This window comes from Ambystoma mexicanum, chromosome 3p (genome assembly GCF_040938575.1).
Source record: "Ambystoma mexicanum isolate Mex_15411 chromosome 3p, UKY_AmexF1_1, whole genome shotgun sequence".
NCBI classification, from domain to species: Eukaryota; Metazoa; Chordata; class Amphibia; order Caudata; family Ambystomatidae; genus Ambystoma; species Ambystoma mexicanum.
Window position 1 is genome coordinate 409,107,503 of NC_090925.1, and position 22,027 is coordinate 409,129,529.

At 46.4% G+C, this 22,027-nt stretch overlaps 1 protein-coding gene across 7 annotated transcripts in view; it reads left to right on the forward strand.

Annotated features, from left to right (window-relative positions):
- Window positions 1-22,027, forward strand: part of PMEPA1 (prostate transmembrane protein, androgen induced 1) — a 130,933-nt gene that overhangs the window by 90,427 nt on the left and 18,479 nt on the right. For all 7 annotated transcript variants that reach the window (XM_069651086.1, XM_069651080.1, XM_069651083.1 and 4 more), the window contains exon 2: window positions 12,828-12,982. In XM_069651086.1, coding sequence (XP_069507187.1) covers window positions 12,869-12,982 — 114 coding nt within the window. In that variant the 5' untranslated portion in view covers window positions 12,828-12,868. The remainder of the gene's footprint in view (window positions 1-12,827; window positions 12,983-22,027) is intronic.

The window sequence follows — 22,027 nt, forward strand, 5'->3', positions numbered from 1 at the left end:
CCAGGCAGGCAACACCCGCGAAAAGCGTGTTACTTGAGAGCTATACCTCCTTGGCAGTGTTCAAACGTTCGAACGAGTGGTAAACGCGACCTCTGCAACGGCTGCAGAACCCACTGAGCTATCACTTCCATATCGATTGCGAGACCTTTCCCACTCGTGCTCCCCCCCCCATACAAACCTCACCCCCCCTGATGTCAAAGACTAGGCCAGACTGTGAAGTTCAAAACCAAGAGGTGCTGGGGACCAGGCGATGCCGCTCCCGAGCGAGCGCGTGAAGGCAGCAGGGTCTGCTTGTTGTAGTGGGGGCTGCCGCCAACCCCCCTCTGCTTTATAGATCAAGACACCCCACCCTTCGTGTGGTATGCCTATTTATTCTCTAAAATGCAAATGGCCGCCCTTCCCATAAGGAGCTCTTTGTAGCGGCCACCGCTCTCAGACTGGGAGTCGTGCTCCCTCATACCCTGAATGTGCCCCTCCACCCCTCCGGCTTGTTCTGGTACGCAGCCTGGCCGACCCCCGCCCTCCGGTGTCCCACCACCCCAGCTGTCCGCCTGCCAAACTGTGCAGCCGTCTAGGAAGCAAGCGAGCATGCCCCCTGGAGATGGCAGTTAACTAGAAGACAAGTGGATTGTCTCTCCGTCGCCGGGACCCCTGATACCTTTTAACCCCTCGCGGCTGGGAGGGAACAAAAGCCCTTTAGAGGGGCTAGGAGACAAAGGCACCCATCCCATTTCGGTCATGCAACAAAAAATGGTAATAAAAGTTGACTGAAAGGCAAGATATTCTAACGTGGCCGAGGGGCAGCTGATGGCCTCGCACGTTCTCTCACTCAGGGCACCTCGATGTGAATTCCGGTGATTGCCTGCACAGGCCCAGGCCTCTGAACGTCCAGTCCAAGTCACTGGAAGCTGAACCCCTCGATTTTCCTGCGTGCCAGTCTCCCGGCACGACTCCAAATGCATCATTGGCTGTCTAATGCTCACTCTCTCTGTGTTGGAATGGATTATCGGATCTCTGCAGTAGGGCGTATCCTGTGGGTGGCTGGAGGCTTCTTTTTTCCAATGGGAGCCTGGGAAGCAGAATCCTATGTGATGTTTTGCATACCGGTGTTGCTCCTAAACTCCATGCAGCCTTACTCGGAGCATGTCTAGCATTCGAGGCTCTTCCTGGGGCATGTATCGAAGATTTCTAAGGGAGAAGACCATTTGGCTCGGGGATTTAAGGCATATATCTCATAATGCATCTTGTGCGTGGATGCCAAGCCCCCCAGAGGTGTGGGGAATCCAGGGGTGGGAAATGGGGATCGAAGTCTCTATTCCTTAGACGCCCGATGTTTGGACTTTTCAACCAATGCGGTCTGCTGGTTTACATTCTTAGTGTTGGGCAGCACATTGACCCTTTAATACATTTCTTGCATAACACATTTATATTAAATGTTTTGGAAATCGCTCAGCAGCATTTCACTATTCGTGCAGAGGCATCGAACAAAGCCAAGCCTGAACTGCCTTCTAAAATTTGGGGGACATTGGTTGAGCAGTGTCTGCACTTTGCAGTGACAAGTAAGGCCATACAGAGATTTGAATTGAAAATGGAATTTTTGAAACTTCACCCTGATCCACAGATCTCCAAAAATCTTTAACCCAAGAAAGGATGTAACAGCCAAAACATTTATAGCGGGTTTAAAAGTGTGTTGAAAAACCCATCTACCAGATATGTGACAGTACCAGTGCCCTAAAAAATATGGGACCGAATTGTTCTGCCTTCTGGCCAATTTGCATACCCACAATGCACTCCTCAGTAGTTCAGAACTGGAGGTGTACTTCCAGGGATGCCTGCCGGGGTGTGGGAGATGCTGTGTGCTTATTCGATGAAATAACCTATTTTGCTAATATATGTATATTGTCTTAATATATTAATGCATCAGCTTATAATATTTATATATGTCCTCTGTATAAATTGATCAATTTATTATGTCCAACTACTGTTTTAAGACTACTTTATCACACAGTTTCTATTAGATAATGTTGATCCATAGAACACTATCTACAACACGCCCTTGGGAGATCGTGGGGAGGGCTCACCACCTGATGTGTATCGGCGTCTTTTATTTTTTTCTGACAGAATGCCATCTAAGTGCAGAATAGTCCCTGCTTTTTAGTAATGCGTTTATGTGGGTAGATCTCTGAAGTGTAACTGTTTCAGAGGCCACCTTCAACACAGGAAGTTCCTTCCCTCCCCAATCTAGGTGTCACTCAATGGACTGTTTAATGGCTGTTCTTTATTCTGCCCTAATTATGATCCATATCAAACCCCTTGGATCCCTCCCCCCGAGCTACTAATGATCCAAGAACCAAGCTGGTGTGCAGGAAATATATTAGTAATTATTTGGATGACGGGCAATAGAAAATCACACTAAAATGCCACACACCACTTTATGCGTGGCACAACACAATACATTTCTCTCTACATAGATCACGCACACAATTTGGTTGGGGAAAACTCAAATCGCAATATTTTACTTTATACAAATTTCAAAATGATCATCAATCCTGGTCTCTGAATAAACGCATGGTGATTTAGCAGTGGGTTTTAAGATTATTTCTCTCCCCCCCCCCCAACTTTGGTCTGTGTTGGGGAAATAAGACAGAAAAATTAGGATGATTTGGGAATTTTGAATTTCTGATCCTCCACCTCCCCCCCCCCCCCCCATCCACTTAAAGGTCTGTGTTTGGGAAGCTGAACAGAAAGATTGCCCAATTTAAATTAGACTATAGTTTTCAGTACCCACTGGTAATGAGCTTGTTAATTTTGAATTTTTAACAAAAATTACCTTGTGGTGTTCCAAGAGGGATTAGTTAAATTAATATTGGTTTAGTTAAATACGTTGAGCATCTGCACCGTCCCGGAAGGGATTTAAGGCCAGTAGATTTCCCCCACCTTTCGTTTTGTAAAGGTTTCCAGTCTACTTACTTTGAAAACCTCTGTTTAATGTTCAAGAAAGCTGCATTTCAGGTTCATCTGGAAGGGCAGGGGTCTGGCCACTCCACTCTCAAGGATAGTGCCCAGCTCTCCACCATAGAACCCAGTCCACTTGTAGGCCCTCCCAGCAATGTACAGCACTGCCCAGATGCAATCTCTTCTGGTGTATCCTTGTGGCTATCAGATGGTAATTTTCAACCGCTCTCCCTGATGGTAATTGTTCTCCTTCCTTCTCTCATAGTGCACCCACTTTATACCAGTGATGATACCATTAATTCACAACATTGAGAGTTTCCCTGCAAGAGTTCTCACACCGAGGATTTTCCTGTTATCCTGTTGCCCTTCTCTATCCTCCCAAATCGAGCCTCTCTACGGATTGGTTTAAGATTCTGGAACAGACGTATGGCAACTACCCTTTACAATCCCCTTTTTGTTTTCTTGTCCTTCTTTTTGGGCAAAACTTAGTATTTTTAGCAAACTTCATAATGTACTAGTAACTGCCATAATATACATATATATTCCATTTAGCTACTCATGGGGAATTTAATAAAACGACCGCCAGGTCTGCACTATGTTGCATGGCTGTGTGGCAATGTTCTTCTTTTTACACAAAAAGCATAATTACTATGAACATGTAATATACTCTCCACATTACTAATTTTACCCTCCACCAGATTGCCAACTCTTAAATCTGGGACAGGTTCAGGGAAGCCAGTAACACCTTTTAGCACACCATTACAATTCCTTATGTCCCAGGTGGATGAATTTTGATTTCAACAAAATCGCCTGGAAATTACACACTTTTAAAAAATGTTTTAATTAAACACCAATCAGGGAAATGCTGCTTATGGTTGCTGATAAAAATGTCTGAATGATAATAGTCTTTAACTTAATAGCAAGTCTTTAGGTTATGCAAATTGGAGCCCTCCTGTCTCCAGTGCCTTTTGCCTCTATGGGCCAGTGTTTTCATAGTCTTTTTGTTTTAAGTTAGTAGGCTGCAGATCATAAATGGAGGATGCATTTGCTAAAGAGACCCCCACCCCCGCAGACATCTGGCATCCTGCCCTCTTATCTTAAGGGGAGGACCACCTTTTGATTTCCTGTATGTTTTTCAGAGTTCAGCCTTGATTGCAGCCCTTGTTTTGAAACGTACATTCTGGTAATGCACGAGCTAAGCCGTCTGCCCTGCACAGATATGAGCTTTCAGAGACTCCAAGCCTGGGTTGACACCTGATTTTCAACACCTTCCAGGCAGGCCACATTGTATTGCCATTGTAAGCCAGGCTTTCAGCAGGGTGGTCCTTTGCGAAGTTTGTCCAACAAGCTAAAAAATCTGCCTCTGCCTAGAGGAACTTTTTCATGGAAACAAAATGGGCTTTTCTTTTCAAATGGTTGCCAATATTTTGCATGTGAAGCAGGATATACATGACATTTTGTCAACACACACCATCTTTTCCATTACATCTTTGTTAGCAGGGGTACATTTTACCCATGCAAAGTCATTTTGGTGTCCATGTTTGAAAATCCAGCTTTTCGTGTGAAAGGAGCCTTTGGATTTCTTTGGCCACTGTGATTTTAAAAAGGCTGCTTTTCCTTTTGTAATGACAGATGACCCTTTTCACATAGCACATCCTTGTGTTACATGCAGAATGCCCCACAGTCTGCCTCAATGGACCTAGTTTCCCGGGGCCCTTATTTTTAATTTATTTGGGGGCTTTGATTAATCCCCACAAAAGGTGAAGTCTGCTGTTCATATCTCCTGTTCATATCTCCCTTCATAATGCTTCTGCTAAAAAGCATGGCAAGCATGTAACACTGCGGAGCTTGTCTATTGACACTTCTCAGCAGTGGCCTTGTAGTTTGACAACATGGCATACAAAATGACATGTGCATTCTGCTGAAAAACAGATGGAACCCAAAACCCCAGCAGCCAGGATATACCATTAACCATGGGCAGCATGATCGGAAATAAAAAATGTAATGGCATGTGGTCTCTGGGAATCCACAATTCTACCGGCCAAAAGCGTTTGTCATTTTATCAGCTTAGTTTCTAGTGACCTTACTGTCAGTCAAGGCCTCCTGTGTATTCACTGTTGACAGTTTCTCCCAAAACACGCCATTTGCGCTCTACCACATCAAAAGCATTTCGTACCTGGGAAATGTCACTTTTCAGGAAGACATGAACTGCCCCCAGGAATTGGTGAAAGGTAACGTGCTTCAAAGGACAGACCCTGCTTGCCCAACCAAAATCACACTGTGGTGCTAATTAACAGAATATATATATATATATATATATATATATATATATATATATATATATATATATATATGGCAGTTGGGAGAAGAGGGTGTAGAGAAGAATAGCCAGGAGAGAAGCATCAGTCTCTAGAAGGGCCCCACCATCTTGGATTCTCCCAAACTTCCTGTACCCCCTCCCCACTTTCTACAGACAAAGAGAACCTTCGGCAGACCACTACAAAAGAGTAGCTACTATTGGACCCCCTTACTGGAAGAGAACCAATTCACTGTGAAATCACTATCGTCCACGTTGAATCATCTTTGGCTCCTAAAGGATTACACCTAGAAGGTTCTGCTCAAAGCCTGCTTCCATAGTGTTGTAGACCAAGACTTCCAAGGAAAAGACCATTCTTTGCCCATAACCATCACACACAAACATTTGGGTGACCTGCTACCTCGTCAAGGCCTACTGCATGCTTGGACCACTGGTACCCAGGAGCATGCTCACTGAAGGTGAACATCCCGACAAATGCCCCAGAAACCTTCCTGACTGCGAAATGCACAGCATAGGATTAATCTAACCCATGATGATACTGGGCAAGGTCCCCTAGCAACCAAAGGACCAAGGAAGGGACCAATGTCTCCCCCTTCTTCCAACTGCTGTGATGCTGGTTTGTGCACTTTCAACGCTGTCTAAGCTGCTGCAAGGGAACAGCAGAGTCCTTTTTGACCTCTGCTCCACCTACTCCTGCATTGGCGTGTCGCACAATGCCATGCTGTGTTTGCATCCAAGACTTCTAGCGTCCCCAACTAGGCACCGCTTGCCTGGTTTCCAACTTCTTCGGGCTTCAAGACCTCCTTGCTGTCGTTACATGATACTTTGTTCAGCTAGTTAAGCCTGCTTGAAACTAAAGGCATGTTTTCCTTTTTCTGCACCCAAGACAGCCGACTGTTCAAGCACCATTGACCCGACATTGCCTGCTGTTTTCCAGTGCCTGGCAAACAGTGTCTGCTGCGAAAAAGCGGTGTTGGGTCTCGTGGCCGCTGATCCCCTGCTCTGCCAAAAGCATCTAGACCCCTGTATCAATGAATAAAAGCCTGAAAAGCAAGAATACATTTACTGATGGTAAAAACTATCTCTAGTGATATTTAACACCACAATGCCTGCATTCTGTGTTTTCCCCATATAGGAATGCTTCATTGTTTTTATTAGACGTGCCTGTTTTGAGAGTGTCTCATCTGTTTTTATAGAACCTTGGTTGGACATTCTTTTATTGGTACCACAGTGCTGATTGTTGTTTGGACTGCTTCTGGGCTAGTACACATCCCTAATGAAGAGTATAGCATGCCCTCGGCCCATGATACCTTTGAGGGAAAGGAGATATAACAGTTGGGCTGTGCCAGTTTCACCTTCTGATTGGAATCACTTCAGATTTAGTAGTCATGTGTGGCTGAGTTGGATTTTACTTATCCCTGTACTGCTGCAGAGCAGGAGTAATGCAGACACACACACATCACCCCATTGGTAGTATATTTCCCTCAAATCCCATTGGAGCCATCATGGTGCACCACCGATCTTCAATTGACTGCCACTACAGCAGAGAATTGATCTATGTATTATATCCGTCCAAATGGTATTGTGTCTGTCCATGCATATACCTTCAATACAGTGGTTCAGTGTAATTTCAATTGTTCTGTGTTCACCAAATGGCAGTACCGTCTGTCCATGCGTATATCAGTAATTAGTCATTCTAGGGTAAACCACTGATCTGTGCCCATCCCATCATAGTTCTGGTCTGTCCATGTGTATGCCAAACATTGAACTCTTAATTGAACATGGTCTGGTTGGGGTGTATCCCTGTAACTCCTAATGCCACTATGTCGATGATTATAGACCAATTAGTTGAATTACTTGAGCGTAGAGTTGATTTGCATGTTCACATTGTAGTGTCCATCTGTCCATTTGTACTCCTACTAAAACAGGGCCTCAGTTTTCAGTTGTGCTGATCATGTGGTCTGTATTTCCCCATTGTGCTAGAGCATTAGTCTGTATGCCTCCACCTCGGGGTTTTAAGTGGACCGAGTCTACCTGTGCCAGAGGCCTACCAGTCTCAAAACTCCTTCAGCCAGGTTGCTGCCAATGCTCCCTCAGTCCCACACGTGTGTGATTTTGGTCACCAGCCTGTGCATGCGCAAGAGAACTGCCATGGGAGAAATGCATGCAGTAAAGAAGTCTACCTGTTGAAGCAGGACAGCCAGGACACGGTTCCCAATGGACAACTCTCCACATTTGCGTAGAGGACCCAGACTTTGCCTTTACTTTAATGGTAGAGTGGTTTTTATGAATGAATAAGCAGTACTACTAGTGTGCTTTAAATGCTCTGAAATGGGGCTTGGCACTGTCCGAAATATGTAAAATATATAAAAACTAATGTCTGTTAAGTTCTGGAAATGCTCTTTGATTTTATACAAAGCACCAAGAAATTTATATTGGTGTAGTTTGTCCCCCTCCCCTTTCCCATAGATGCTCTCCTGGTTGATTTTCAGGGTTTGCTGAAGAGGTCAGAGATGAGTTAACACTTTGAGGTCTGTCTTTGCCAGGCAAAAGCACATTTAAAAGGATAACACCTTTTTAGTTTGAGAAGAGAATCGAGAAGACTCTGTAGAAGGCATCACAAAAGCTGCTGCACTGCTGAAAACCAAGTCCATGCCTATCTGGACAAAGATCAACATCTACAAGGCGATCATCAGACCTGCCCTGCCATATGCCTCACCAGCATGGATGACCTGCCGGGAGCGACACCGGATGAATCTTCAGATAGTCCAGAACAAGGCCCTGCGGATAGCGGCTGGAGCTACACTTGTCACAAGGACAGCTGACCTTCACAAAGAACTGGACATCGAGATGTTGGATGAACGGTTAGAGAAGCTGAGCAAGAACTTCTGCCAGACTCTGCCACCACTGCAAACCCTTTCGACCGCTACCTGCCACCCATCACAGTGAAGACCCTGTGAAACCAGCCTTACTGTTACAAGTCCACACAGACCATGAAGAAATCCACCCCACGACTACACACTCAACCCGAGAGGGTGGAGTAATGAGCCTCGGTATCCAATAATCTCCGCCGATGGATCAAATCTGTAAGCAAGAAGAAAAGCTCGAGTTTGAGAAGACTAGTGCTTCCAAAGGGAATATGTGCATACTATAACCCTTCCTTGCAGGAGGTTAATGGCTACAGATTAACACTGGACAAGAAGATGGCAGGGGAGCTGACACCATAAAGGAGCACTTAAAAGCTATTAATCGCACTGGACCAGGCTTATTTCTTTACAGAATGAAGCGATTTTCCCCACGGCTTGAATCAGAAAAGGATTTATGTTCAGAGAGCAGTTTATTTGGACCAGAGGGAGTTTTATTTACTGTATTCAGACCGGATGCACGAAACGAGACCCGTGAGATGGCTCAAGATCTGCTAACTGGCTCCAAATAGGTTTTCCAGGCCTCCTAGTGTTTGGGGCAAGCAGCCCTTGCCTAAGTCACTTGCCCCTCCTTTAGTCCACCCCTAGCATAATTTGACCACTCTTCCTTTCCAGATCGACCGATTTGTGCCCCCCCCCCCCCTCCATTGCCCCTAGCTATTTCCTATACCACTTAAAGCATGGCTCCAAATCTCATTGTCTGTAGGCCCACAGATGTACATCAATAGCTGGACTCCCACCAGCGCCGGGCATTGATCGGCCTCTCTCCACACCAGTGGCGTGGATATGCCAATAATTGGACTTGCACCAAAGCATAGCATCGATCTGTACTTTTCCACACCCCGTGTCTGTCGGTCCGTGCCTAGACCTATCGTTGAACCCATATTAGACCACAGATCTATATCTGTCCACAGCATAGTTTCTGGCCATGGATAAATCAATAACTGGACTGGCATTGGAGCAGAACGCAAAGATGTACTTGTCCACGCTGCTGTGTCGGTCTGTCCATGCGTGGACCCATAATTTGAGCCAGAACCGCTTATTTTTTATTTATTTTTTCTGCTCTGCCGCCTTCATTGCCTGCCAAGTAAGTGTTCAGAGTTTATTAGCAGTGTCGCGGTTTCGTTTAGTTTTGCTTTTCTGTTATTTTTTGTGCTAGCGATTGCTGCGGTTTAGTAAAACGCCGTGAGAGGTAGTTGGCATGGGGGTACCATCAGGACTTGCTGGTCCGACATTTTGTGTTCACTTACACTGAACTATGAGCTGTCTGTTGAAAGCGTACCATCAGAAGAAGGGGAAAACGGAAAGTCCCCGAGGAGCAGAGTCAGCAGAAACTTCGCTTTTAGTTCCCGCATCAAAACAGCATCTTTCCTTCTGTAGCTTTGCATGCGGATCGGATTGATATATAAAAAAAACACACGGTTGGAGTCGTTTGCCAGGAGAAGCCTGATTTTCCTCTGTGTAATGTATTCAACATGATTGCGCAGTTTGATTAAGCAGTTGTCGGTCCATTTTCCATTCAGCAATAGCCTGTTGTGTTTAGCTATGTCTGTATAGTGTCAATTTTAAGCGTGAAGCTTTGTCTACGTTGTACCAATTGCTAACAATCCTAGTTTCCCGGTCTAAACACATTTGTGTGGATTTTCGGCGCATCGTCTTCGAGGGTCTCCTTATCACTGCCCGTCAGAAATGAGAGCGATCAGAGTAAATCTGGGACTATGGCATTGCGGCGCTTCTGTTGCCCTCCGATGGAAGCGGCTGGCGAGGCCCTGTCGTGTCCGCGAGAGACCTGCTACCGCCGCCGCGCTCCCCCCATGGCCGCCCCTCCCGCCGCCGCAGCAGCCTCTTGCAGCCAGCCTGTCAGACAGGTGAGTGTCTGAGCCTCGTCCTCCGCAGACAATTGCGCAGCGGTTTCTTGGCCGCCTGACAGCATGAGTGTGCGTGTCTCGCCGCCTCTGCTGCATGCCGAGCACATCCTTCGGCAGAGGAGGAGGAGGAGGAGGAGGGCGGCGGGGGGAGCTTTCGCGCCTTCCCCACCGCTTTCTGGCCACAGATGAAAGGCGCGAGTCGTATTTCTGACGGAGGAACGGTAGATGGAAAATCGCATTCGTCTCTGGTGATTTGGTTGACCATCTCGGTGACCCTCCCAATGCGAGGCAGTAAACTCATGCCCTGCTGCGCGCCACCGTAATAGGATAAAGGGGGCGCTTTTCTGTATAGAATGAAGAGGTAAACGTGAGGTCACACCCTGCCCGGAAAGGGACGGGTGTGAGATTGCAGAGGAGACGGGAAAGTTGCTTTTTAAGCATGTCTGTTTACTATGTGGGGAAATGTGAAGATGTTCTTCTTGATTTGTGCCTATGGGAATTTCCTGGGACAGACGTCAAGCATAACCAGGGCCACAACGGAGCAGTTAAGAGGGTCCCATCATTGGAGCTCTCCGGTATTGTTTTGATAGGAGGAAATATGCGAAACCTCCCAGGCTGGTGTTTCGCGTGAGCCCGAACCCCATTCCTTGCTTGTAACTCGGTTCCCCTCTTTTCCTAGCCTCCTGTACCTTTAGATTTCCATGCTGCCACTTGCATTCGCTTTCTCAGGGGCAGCCCGTTTGACTTGGAAGCAAGACGACGCATAGCATACCAACACAGGTTCGAATCCCGGTCTTGTGCTTAGAAACTGATTTCCGGTATAAAAATGACAATTATTATAACATTATAATGTATTCCCTCCTTGTACAACGCTGCCTTTGCTTATCAGCTAGGTTTGCTCCCTCTGAAACCCAATACATGCTTACAATGACAGTGGTGGGTCCACACTACTTTACTGCAAAGGTCAGCCTCTCTCAGCCCCCTCCATCCCCCAGCAATGCCTCTGGTCAGATACATTTGTACATAATCCATGTGTTTTTGAAAATCAATATAAAGTAGTCCATTGGTGGTGTCCCATCCTTTCAAAGTATTCTTGGCTGGTTACGCAAAGGTACACAGAGGTTCTACTTGGTGGTCAGTCGGTGTGTTATCATCCTCATTATACTTTTCTCCTCGGGCATAAGTGCACTAATGTAGGTTTTTATGGCAGATGTATGCATAGTGCTTCCGTCCTAAGGAAACCTAAATGCACCAGTTTTGCCTGATCAGTTGCCTCGTGTGATGATTGCCAAGGAGTCCCCCACCACGGCTGGGGCAGGCCTTCATACCGCCTCATGAAGAATGCCATTTTGGCACCTGCTCACCCTTTCAATGAAGCATGGTTTCCTGGGTATGGTCAATGCAATACCGAATAGTGCTCCCCTACTTATGGCATCATAGGCAGATGTCTAGAATTTCTTGTTGTGTAGAACAGTCCTTGCAAAAAACACCCAACGTGGGTCTGTCTTTTCTAAACTCTAGCGAGATTGATTTTAAATGTGACCTTTTCCCACCTCCCAGTCTTCCATTTTCCACCTCTGGTGGTCCTCACCTGTTGGCATTGTGTTCTCTTTCGTAGTGGGGAATGTATCTCCTTGTCACCTTGTGGCATGCATCCTGCACTGCGCCAGGGCATATTAAGTCACCAAAGGTCTCCGGCTCTGGTTAGACTACCCATGCCTTGCACAATTCGCCCTATGAACTTGAGTTACCTCTGATCTTCCTTTTTAAAGTCTATTACCAGAGCGTCTAGAAGGGTTTCTAAATATCTGTGTGGCGGGATTCTGTTATCCCTTGTGATGGGAGAAGGACTCCAGGCCTGCCAAGCAAGGATGGATCTTGCACCAGGATGGAGGAATGTTCTTGCTTGGGGACTAAGGGACATAGCTACCTGAGAATTGAATGGTTGTACTTGTAGGTGGAGGAGGAATTATATACTTACAGCAAAGGAGCACCACATAAAATATAGCAGGCAAGTTGCAGTCTTTGAAAGGGTGGCCTGCAAGGACATTTGTTGGTTCTGCACATCAGGCAGCACCCCCTACCACCCCTCCCCCTTCTACAAGAGATGACTACACCATCCAGAGCTTGGCCTCACCCAATACACACTTTAACACGTTCACCATAAAGTGAACACTGTTGCAGCTCCCAGCAAACCAGAATGAAGAATAGAACTTGTAAAAATCTGTCTTGTTTATTTCCCTTCCTCGCTGGTTCCTTCCTTGTTTCCTTCCTTCTGTTTGTTTGCTTCCTTCCCTCGGTTTCCTTCTTCCTTCTCTCATTTGAGAAGAAGCAAATGGCACACCATTCTATATGTTCTTGACCTTTGGGGATGGTTGCAAGATGCAAACGCCATGCGCTCTTCCCACCATATTAGGCAAAGGCACAACTGATAGAAACCAAGCCAGCTGTCTGCTCCAAGAAGCAATGTAAATTGCAGGCCCTGTGCTTAAGTGCTTAAGTCTTAAGCTTAAGTCTAACATATCCTAAATGACACCCTCCCAAAACTCCATCCTTGTTGCTACCTTGTGAAATCAGCATTGCTGTATGTTTTGAGTGTACTTTTGATGCTGCTGTGTCTGGAAAGCATAGTTGGATATCTTTCCCTGGTGCCAACCAAGCACCGAGTTTTCCAGTGTGCGTGATCATGGGATGCAATACTTTTGAGGTCGATCCACCATGTTTTGCCAATCACTCAAAGCCTTCCTTTTTGTGTCTTTGCAGCGGAGCTGGAGTTTGTACAGATAATCATTATTGTGGTGGTCATGATGGTGATGGTGGTGGTGATCACCTGTTTGCTGAACCACTACAAGCTCTCAGCCCGATCCTTCATCAGCCGGCACAGTCAAGGGCGACGGCGAGAGGAGCACCAGTCTTCAGTGAGTACCCTCAGCCTGTTCCTTCATTATCTCCCCCACCAATGCAGGGAATGCTCACCCACAGTTCGAAAGAAATCTGTCTTCAAAAGGGTAACTAGTCTCGAGTGCAAGCAGAACTTAACCGACAAAATGCTATTTGTAGGGCAGCTTATGTAGCCCTAGCAATACTGGTCTTTTGGAAAGTCTTCCTGTTGCCCTATAAGCTAGCTCTGCGCAGCCATTCCCTGCTGTGTTCCTTAAAGTCTGACATGTTCCGGCAAGGGCCAGAACCATAAGTGGAGGTAGCTTATGCTAACATATGAAACGCTGCACATATTGTTATGAGATCACTCGGTCAATTCTAGCCCAACAGGAGTGACTAGGAATTGCTACATAAAATGCACTGTCCTCGCAAATTGTCCATCTAAGTAGGGCTTTAGGAAAGCACAAGAATCCATTTTATTTAGTTCCATTTTTAGTTGATTCCACCCAGCAACCCATTCCCGGACATAGACACAGCTGGAAGGTTCTAGTGTCTGTTAAACGTGGTTAGCGCAGTGCAGCTAGACAGTTTGTGGGAGCTGGGATAATTAAAAAATGATAAACAAATATGCCTTTTTCAAAATATAGTTTTTGCTCTAGATTGTGGACGATTCCTCAAGATGACAGCAAGGGACACACAATTAGGCTAAATGAAGAAACTGGCGCTAGAATGCGAGTGTCCGGCTTCCTTGCTTGGAGATTTAAACACTTGTGTACTGCATAGGACATTTTGCATTCAGATTAACGCCTATACTGACTGCGATTGATGCAGGGGTGGACTGGGAACTAAAAGTGGCCCTGGCAATAAAGTTCAAAGGGGCCCCATATAAAACATTTCCAGCAAGCCCAATGCTTTTCCTATGAACATTTGGAAATACCACACACGAGGCCCTGGGTGCAGAGGCCCACCAGGAAATCGCCAGAGTTCCCTATAGGCCAGTCCCCCCTGGATTGATAGTGCTGACTAGTCCACATCTCATGGAAGATGGACCGACTGGCTCGTTGCATACTTGGGAGGGTGGATTGCAGGAGGTGACATGGACAGGCTGTGGACCGATGGCAGACTGAAGGAACTGGCCAATAGAGAACTTGGAGACCCAAGCCCAACATGGTCACGACAAGGGTGATGGACAGAGACAGACCCAGTCCTAAGTTGGACTGCTTTTGTTCCATCTAAAAAGAAAAATAGACTGGGTAGCCTCAGAAGCTGTCCTATATTTTTTTCTTCTTTTTTGGGGGGTTAGGGGCTAGAGGGGGCAGGGAGAGTGGGGTTGGCAAAGAAGAAGCAGCAATTCGTCATTTTCTGAGTCATTAGAAAGTAGAATGCTGCTGTGGGACACTGTCGTGGAGCTTCATTTCTAAACCTCAGGGCCAAATATGTATATTCCCATGACTGGCAAGCAGTGCTGCAAGGGTTTCAAGTGGAGATTCTGGTGCAGCAGATTTTTTTTTATTTTTCAGGCTCTTAAAAGGAGACCTCTGCGGATTCGTGACTAGTGAGGAGAATGCTGATGTTTCCATCCCACCAGCCTGCTAAAGCTGTTTGTCATCACAGCTCTTTTGTGGATCCTTTAACAGTTGGTGTTCAATTGCAAGCGACAAGCTCCCAGAAAGAGCTTGGGAAACAGATGGCTGAGATCTTGGCTCAATGCCTGGGACGAAAGAACTACATATTAATATGTTCATTAATTTACCATTATAAATAACTCTCTGCCACGCCAGGGATGTGGCTTAGAGTAATACATTGGAATCGCAGTCCAAAGTATCCATGCTCACGGGTGAGAGTGCCAATGTTTGGCTGCATTCCAAACTCCACCTCTGTGGCAGGTAGTCCTTGGATGATACAAGACCACATGGTGCCATACGCAAGCAGCACCTTCTGGATAAGGGCTGACCCTAGACGACAATGTCTGAAGGGAATCTTCTGATCCATGGTCTGCAGTTGGTCACTTGGTGACTAAGCAAGAAGGCTCATCTAGTCCATTTGGTGCAGAAGACATGGAGTCAACTGGTCCATTGGCGACCATCAAGCTGTCCACCATGCTTGGAACGGTTTCTCAATCTGAATTTGACCTAGACAGCATGGTGTCATTCACAGAGCATCTGTGGTTATGGATGGTGTTTGAACCCTTGGTGTCCCATGGAAGCAGTGTTTTCTGGTTGACACATTCGTCCCCAGTCAGGGAACATCTATTCACGTAATGCTGTTCATTGTGAAGATGCCTAATTTTTGAAGGCGATCGAAGGCCGTGTTGCCCTGTGTTAACTTCTGGTTCAGTGCACTACTAGAGAAGAGCATCTTCAGAACTGTGGCCAACTCATGATGGCACAAGCGCAGTATCTGAGTCTGGACCAGTCCTAGAGCAGGAAGCAAGTGCTTTTCATGTTTGTCAATGGCTTGTAAGTAGCCTACTGTGAGTATGGGCTGGATATGTAGTTTGTAGGTGCAATCCTCCTCCCAGAAGGTTGTTCCTTTCCACTCTGTAGGAAGAACTCCAGGTTTCAGGATGTGGCTTGGAAAGTCACACGCTATATAAGTCCTTTTTCTGTGGCGCGTTCTTCTAATGGAACATGACTCTGCTGGCCTTTTTCCTGCACCCGTGGACCCTCCCCATCATCCACGTTCCATCTGCTCCTTTCTACTGTGCCCCCGCTCCATCTTTCTACCTCTTCAAGGCTCCTCTGCCACACTTCTTCTCCCGAAAAATTATCTTTGAGGAACAGCAGTGTCTTGGTTCCCTAACTGTGGCGGTGTGCTCTCGTGGGGTACACACCTATGAACTACTCCCTCCCTTGCCACCTCTACCCGCAACTGCTTGGTATCGGCGGACCCCTCTGCCCAGTCATGGGTGCAATGGAAAGGTTGTCTGCATAATAGAAGCTGTGAAATAATGACCGGGTACCCACACCTTGGTGCTTTGCCAAGGAGGTCTGGCTGTGGTGTGCCTTCTGGCTATGCAACACGCTGAAACGTAAAATGGTGTCCCAGGTGAATAGGGCCTCCTTTTTCGATCCCCAGTAGCGTTCTGTGTCCTGCCAGGCTTTTATATGCGATTGACTTCAATAAATCCTCTCGAATGATGGAGGGCTTTATGACACAATTCTGGGATTTGGACTTTGTGGTGCATAAAGAATGCAGATCGGAGCGATCTAAATATTTAGTTCCATATTTTCATTTTGTCTTGTGTTGGCCAAGTACCACGTTTTATTAGCACAAACATGTAAGCTTCGGATTCCTTTTACTGAGGAGCGTCTCGCACATATGCAATGCCAGTCCCTCCCTTTCTTTGCCTGCCCCGACAAGTACTGAAGCCACCTGCTCAGCAACAGTGTATTCTTCCTGTGCAGCTGGGCATCTGTGTTGGTGGGTTGTGTGTGGTGAAGGAACACCTGGAGGTTCTTGACATTGCATATCTTTTTATGTAAACCTTGCTGGTCGATTCCAGCACAGGTGTAGGTGTGACCTAGGGAAATTGACGTTGGGTGATGAGCAACTGTGTGAATGTAGCTCCTTGATATTAGTTTTGGTCCCAGTAGGTAGAAATACTCCCCTTCAATGACCCTACAGCATGATCAGTGCTAGTCCTGACTGGGGCCTCCTCGACCTTGCATACACCTCATTTGTCTGTGCTTTTTCCATCGGACGGTGACTGTCCCCCTTTCTGACCCTAAGTGTCTGGCTTGCATCTTTGGGGCCTTCTGTGCACACGCAGGCTGGGTGATGTAGCTGATTTCACTTGGAGGAAGTCAGTTGATTACATGACCTTGAAGTCTGGAATGAGAGCATAAAGTAGTCTTCTATAGAGTCTATCTGCCGTATTAATTGGTTTTGCTGCGTTTCTTGGGTCGCCAAGAAAAGAGTGAGGAGTTTTTTGTGAGTAGCCGGAGAAGAAGATGCAAAACCTGTGATGGTCAGAGCCAACTAGACCCAAAAACCCAAAGCACTGTAGCCTATCGCACTCCTCAAAATCAATGGCTAAAGCAGTGAGCTTAGTCGTGCGTGTGTGTGCGTGTGTGCGTGCGTGCGTGCGTGCGTGCGTGTGTGCGTGTGTGTGTGTGTGTGATATTCTTAGGATGGTATGTTAGTGTTCTTTCGACATGTTAATTATACGTCTCGTCAATATGATGAGGGGAGGGACTAAATTATCTTGTATAGTTGCATTTACTAGTTAAAGCAAAGCATTAAACAAATCTCTTTAGAGAATGAAAAATATCAATTTCAATCCCATTTACTACGTGCTTCACAATTAGCAGAAGCAATGGAGTACAATTTAACAGAAACCTGGAGGTATACTGACATATATGGGGCAGGGTTAAAAGGGATGGAGGGAGGAGCAGAAATAGCCAGGGGAGGAGATGAAGGATGGGGGAGTGCATCCAGAACCAACCAGCTGAGGATGGTGGGCACCCTGCATCCAGATTCTTCAAGGGGAGAGGGGCTCCCAGAACCAGCCAGCAAAGGAGATGGGGAGGTAAAGCGGGGTGTGGGGGTGGCCGACTTGCACCCGGAAGTGGCTGGCGGAGGAGAAGGCACCCAGATCCGATGAGGTGCTGAGTAGTGGGGGAGAGGGCATTCAGGCAACCAGAGCCAGCCACGGTAGGAACATTTGGGGGGGGGGGTGCATCTGGACCCAGCCAGGGGAGTGGGGTTTGTACCCTACATCCAGATCCAGCCTGTTGTAGAGGAGAGGGGGCACCCAGAACCAAACCAGCTGGGGAGTATGGGGCACCCAGAGCCAGACTGGGGTGGGGCACCCTGTACCCAGAAATGAGACTGAGGGGGCACTCGAACCCATTGGGGGATTGGGAGGGGAACCAATAACCAGTCTTTTGTGGTGAGGGCACCCAGACCCAGACTGGGTGGAGGGAGCACTCGCAGAATCCGCAAGCGTTGGGGAGGCAGCACCAGTCGGGAGAGGGGTTGGGGGTTGCTATGGGAGGGGATGTATTAATGAAGTCATTTAGGCAGTCTATCTCAGTTGATCAAGGATGGAGCAGCGCAACGACGCCCTTTATTTAATTGGTTGTGCTCCATGTCCAGAGATGGGAAGCAAGTGTCGACCAATGATGCAGACTTTGGAATGGCATGTTTGTGGGGGCTGTCATGCACAAGAGAGGCTGTTCCAGCCAAACCGCATAGGAAAAGGCATCTGTTCATAGAAGCTGTACTTCAAAAATAAATGCATTTAAAAAACATACTGAAAAATGCAGGCAGTTATTCTGGCTCTCCATTAACTAGTATTTTATATAGCCCAGTGAACCTTTTTAGGGGGGCATTCCAAGGAGTTCTCCTTCTGGGAATCTCTACACTCTTATTTAGCATTAGGCAAGCGCCCTGGGCCATTGTTTGTGACCTCTCGTGTGCCATTTCTCTGGTTAACCACTTTAATCAGTTGGCATGTACAAAGTGGAGGCGTTGCGCGCACTTTGAAGCATGTTTGATTTGGTAGGGGTCATACACTCAGTTGGCATTGCCAAGGCACCTTCTTCTTGTCCCCCCATTGCTATGACTAAATATTGGGCATGCCCAGCCACCCGCCCATGCCCTCTGTGATGTAGACTGTGTGTGGTTGTGAGTGAGCACCCGGAGAGCCGTTGCATTAGCCATATCCCCCTAGCCCCCTGCTGTGGCCGTTCATGCGGAGTTGCAAAGTGCCAGGGCTGCACCGACCACCGTCACTTCTACAGCAGCCCCTCTTTACCATGTGTGCTGCAGGCACGGATAGCGCACGAAACCTCCTTGCACACCAGCCGATACGCACTAACATGTGCTTGGAAAGGGGGCCTGTGCAGAGCAGCGCCTTTGCTACAGTAGGTCATCTTTGCCATCTGTGTGGCAGGCTGGCATAGGCCACTGACCAGCTTTAGATACTGGTAAGGACAAGAATATGGCACATGCATAGAGCTAAGTCCTTGTCTATTTTTGCCTTCTGATTCAGGTTGGGGGGGGGGGGGCAGTCGGCAGGCAAAACGCCTTGACGCCAAGGTTGTATTTGGGGGCCATTTACTAGCACAGCACAGTCGTATGGCATTGCTCTACTGCCCTACCCTGCCCTTGCCATCTTTGCAGGTTCGCTTGAGGCAGGTAACCGGCATTGTACCATGGCACTGTGACGATACCTTTTTCCTTGTTCTCTAAGCATGCTGGCATAAGGCAGAACCCTGCACCTGCTCCAATACCCTTTATGGCAGTGTAATAATACATTGTTTTCCTCTGTTGTTGAATGTGGCAAGGCAGTGGATACGAGCATGTCCATCCCGCTCTTTTGCCCCCTTTGCCCTTATTGGTGCAGTAATGATCAAAGTTAGAGACTGGGTACTGCCCGTCCCTTTGCCCTGCACGCTTTGATTGGGGAGCAGGGCTGCACAGAGCTATGGCAGTCTCCAGTGAATGCCCTGCCAAAACAGTGGAAGCTGAAATTAGGGGAAGAATTAAACCACAGATGGGTTGCAGCGATGTGCCAATTCCTTTCTCAAACGGTTTAATTTGCATTTCTAATGCATAACGCCGGATCTGTACGCATCCGCCACTCGTTTCTGTCAGCTTAAACAATTCCGGCTCGAAGCTTGGAATGTAGACCACCTCAATTCCCATCCTGGAACCACCTCCCCATTCTATGCCCGTACTCCAGGTTTGTTCTGAAATCCCAAATGTCCATGATCCAAGAGCTGGATTAGGTATACAGACCATGAGTTCTTTCCCATCTGACGCATGTCCCCTTAAGGATCTGCATGTCTTTGGAACAAATGCCGCCAGCCTTTTAATGGCTTTGGGTCTGTCGGTGAACGTACCCATATCAAAATCCATTCTGCACCCTATTCCGTGTGGCTTTGTTGATCATCAGATGGTTGAAATCTCCTGTTGAACATTGTCTCTTTTCTGTGGGTTGAGGACATCCATATTGTTCACACTACAAGTTGAAATGTCTCCTGGCTCTGAAACTAGGTCTTATTACCTACTCATTTGCCGACATCAGAAAGTTGAGACTTGGTCTGATGGTTTCAAGTTTTGAACCAGCGTTACACTAGAATGTCTTCCTTGTGCATTGAAGCCGATTTCTAAAGCGGTCAAACATGTTTGCTACGTGAGCTTTTCCCTCCATGCACCTATGCTAATAGTTGAAGGAGTTTGGAACATACACGAATAAACTTTGATACCTGCCATTCAAGTTCACTTTCAAGCAGTCTTGGCCAACATTCAGGCGGATGTTTGTCAGAATAATTCATGCCTACAAAACCATTTCATTGAGAGCCCTGGCTTTGGCATTGTAATGCATCCTGGTGTCCAGTTCGGTTGCTTTTAGGATGTCCTGCACCATTCCTTCCAGCGGCCTTTAAGTAGTGGGTCCCCTTCATTAGTACCAAGAACGCCACACATTGCTTTGGAGTTGTTGCCAGGGTGGAGCTGTTCATGACATAATTACTGTCTCTTCCAATTGGTCTAATAAGTTGGTGCATCTATTGCATTCCCTCTGCTTTGCCAATCTAACACCTTATGCGCTCCATCAGACATGTGATCTTCTACTGCCAGTTGGTTATTACCCATCATGGATGTCTCTTCTATTGGTATTTATTGGTGGCAGTGAGCACTGTGTGTTGTGTCAACCTACCTTCGATTTCATTCTCTTTTTCAACTTTAGATCTATTCCCTGTTTATTCTTGATGCTTGTGGGCTTAGATGTGCACACTCCATACACGTAGCCCGCCACCCCCCCGCCACACACCCTTTGTTATTCAGGTCTTACACCCTGCAATGAAGAGGCAGCAGTGGAAATGTTGGAGAGATACTTTTGTGCCTGGTTGGAGAAGGCCATTATTGAGGAGAGTAGATCAGGAAGTCTTTAGTTGCATTGATAGATGAGAATAACTACACTTTGTAAGAGGATTCAATTCAGCACTACAGCCAAGTTAACGCCTAGTCTAGAATACTGAATGAAAACCCTTATTGATATATCTTTAGGTCCAGTTCATGCGTTCTGGATGACTACCCTTGTATAACACCCCTCTCTTGGAATCCCCCTGACCCCACTGAGCCAAGAAGTAATTCTGTTTTGCAAGTTTAAAAGGTTTATTTGATAAATTAAAATATATATCACACTTTTTAATAAATTAATAATTGAATATCACACTTAATCTGATATGGTAAATATTAACAACGGAGAATCTGGCACTAGCACACTTCTTTAATCACTAATGAGTTGACATGAAATGGATAAGGTAGCACACTGGTAAATAGGAACAAAAGTATAATGTGGTAGAGGATGCTTTATGTAGGCTCAGGTGGATGCAATATTCAATGAATGCAGTACAGAAAATACGCAATATGATTTCAACCAAACAATGTAATCACTTTTCTCTGGCTACTCCCCTCCCCCCTTGATGCAAGGCAAGGAAATGGAAGGAAAACACACAGTTCTCAGAAATGCAATCAACTGTAATTCAGTTCAATCCAGCAAGCTTAAACAGAAGTTTGAAAACACAGGCAAATGCTTTGATAGGTGCTAGCAATGAATGAGAAATATGCTGGAAACGCTCTTAATTCCCTTTTAGAGGTTCAGGATGAGTGGTATCTAGTTAATATTAGTCCAGGCTCACACTAGCAATGATGCAGGGATAGTTAGCAGGTTAAACGAATTTCTGGCAAATGAAATCAGGCAGCAGCAGTTTTTTACATGTGAAGAAATTGCAAATCGCGGCAAAATTCGCGGATGCGCCGAGCGCTATTACAAAGGAACCACAAGGACTATCTCTACCGTTTTGGGGTCCTAGGAAAGCCTGGGATCTCAGCTTCCAAATGAAAGTTATTGCAAGTCTCTAGCCCAAACGGTTGCGGAGATATGAGTAATTTAGTAAAGGTCGTTTTTGGTTTTGTAAATTTTAAACGCACACTTTTTCAAAATGACAAATTTTACTAGAAATGACAGGTGACAGATAGGAGGCAGTTCTACTTAGGTTAAATAGATTGAATTAGATGAATTTAAACTAAGAGATGTGTTCTGAGTTTTGCTAAGTACTCACAAGAGA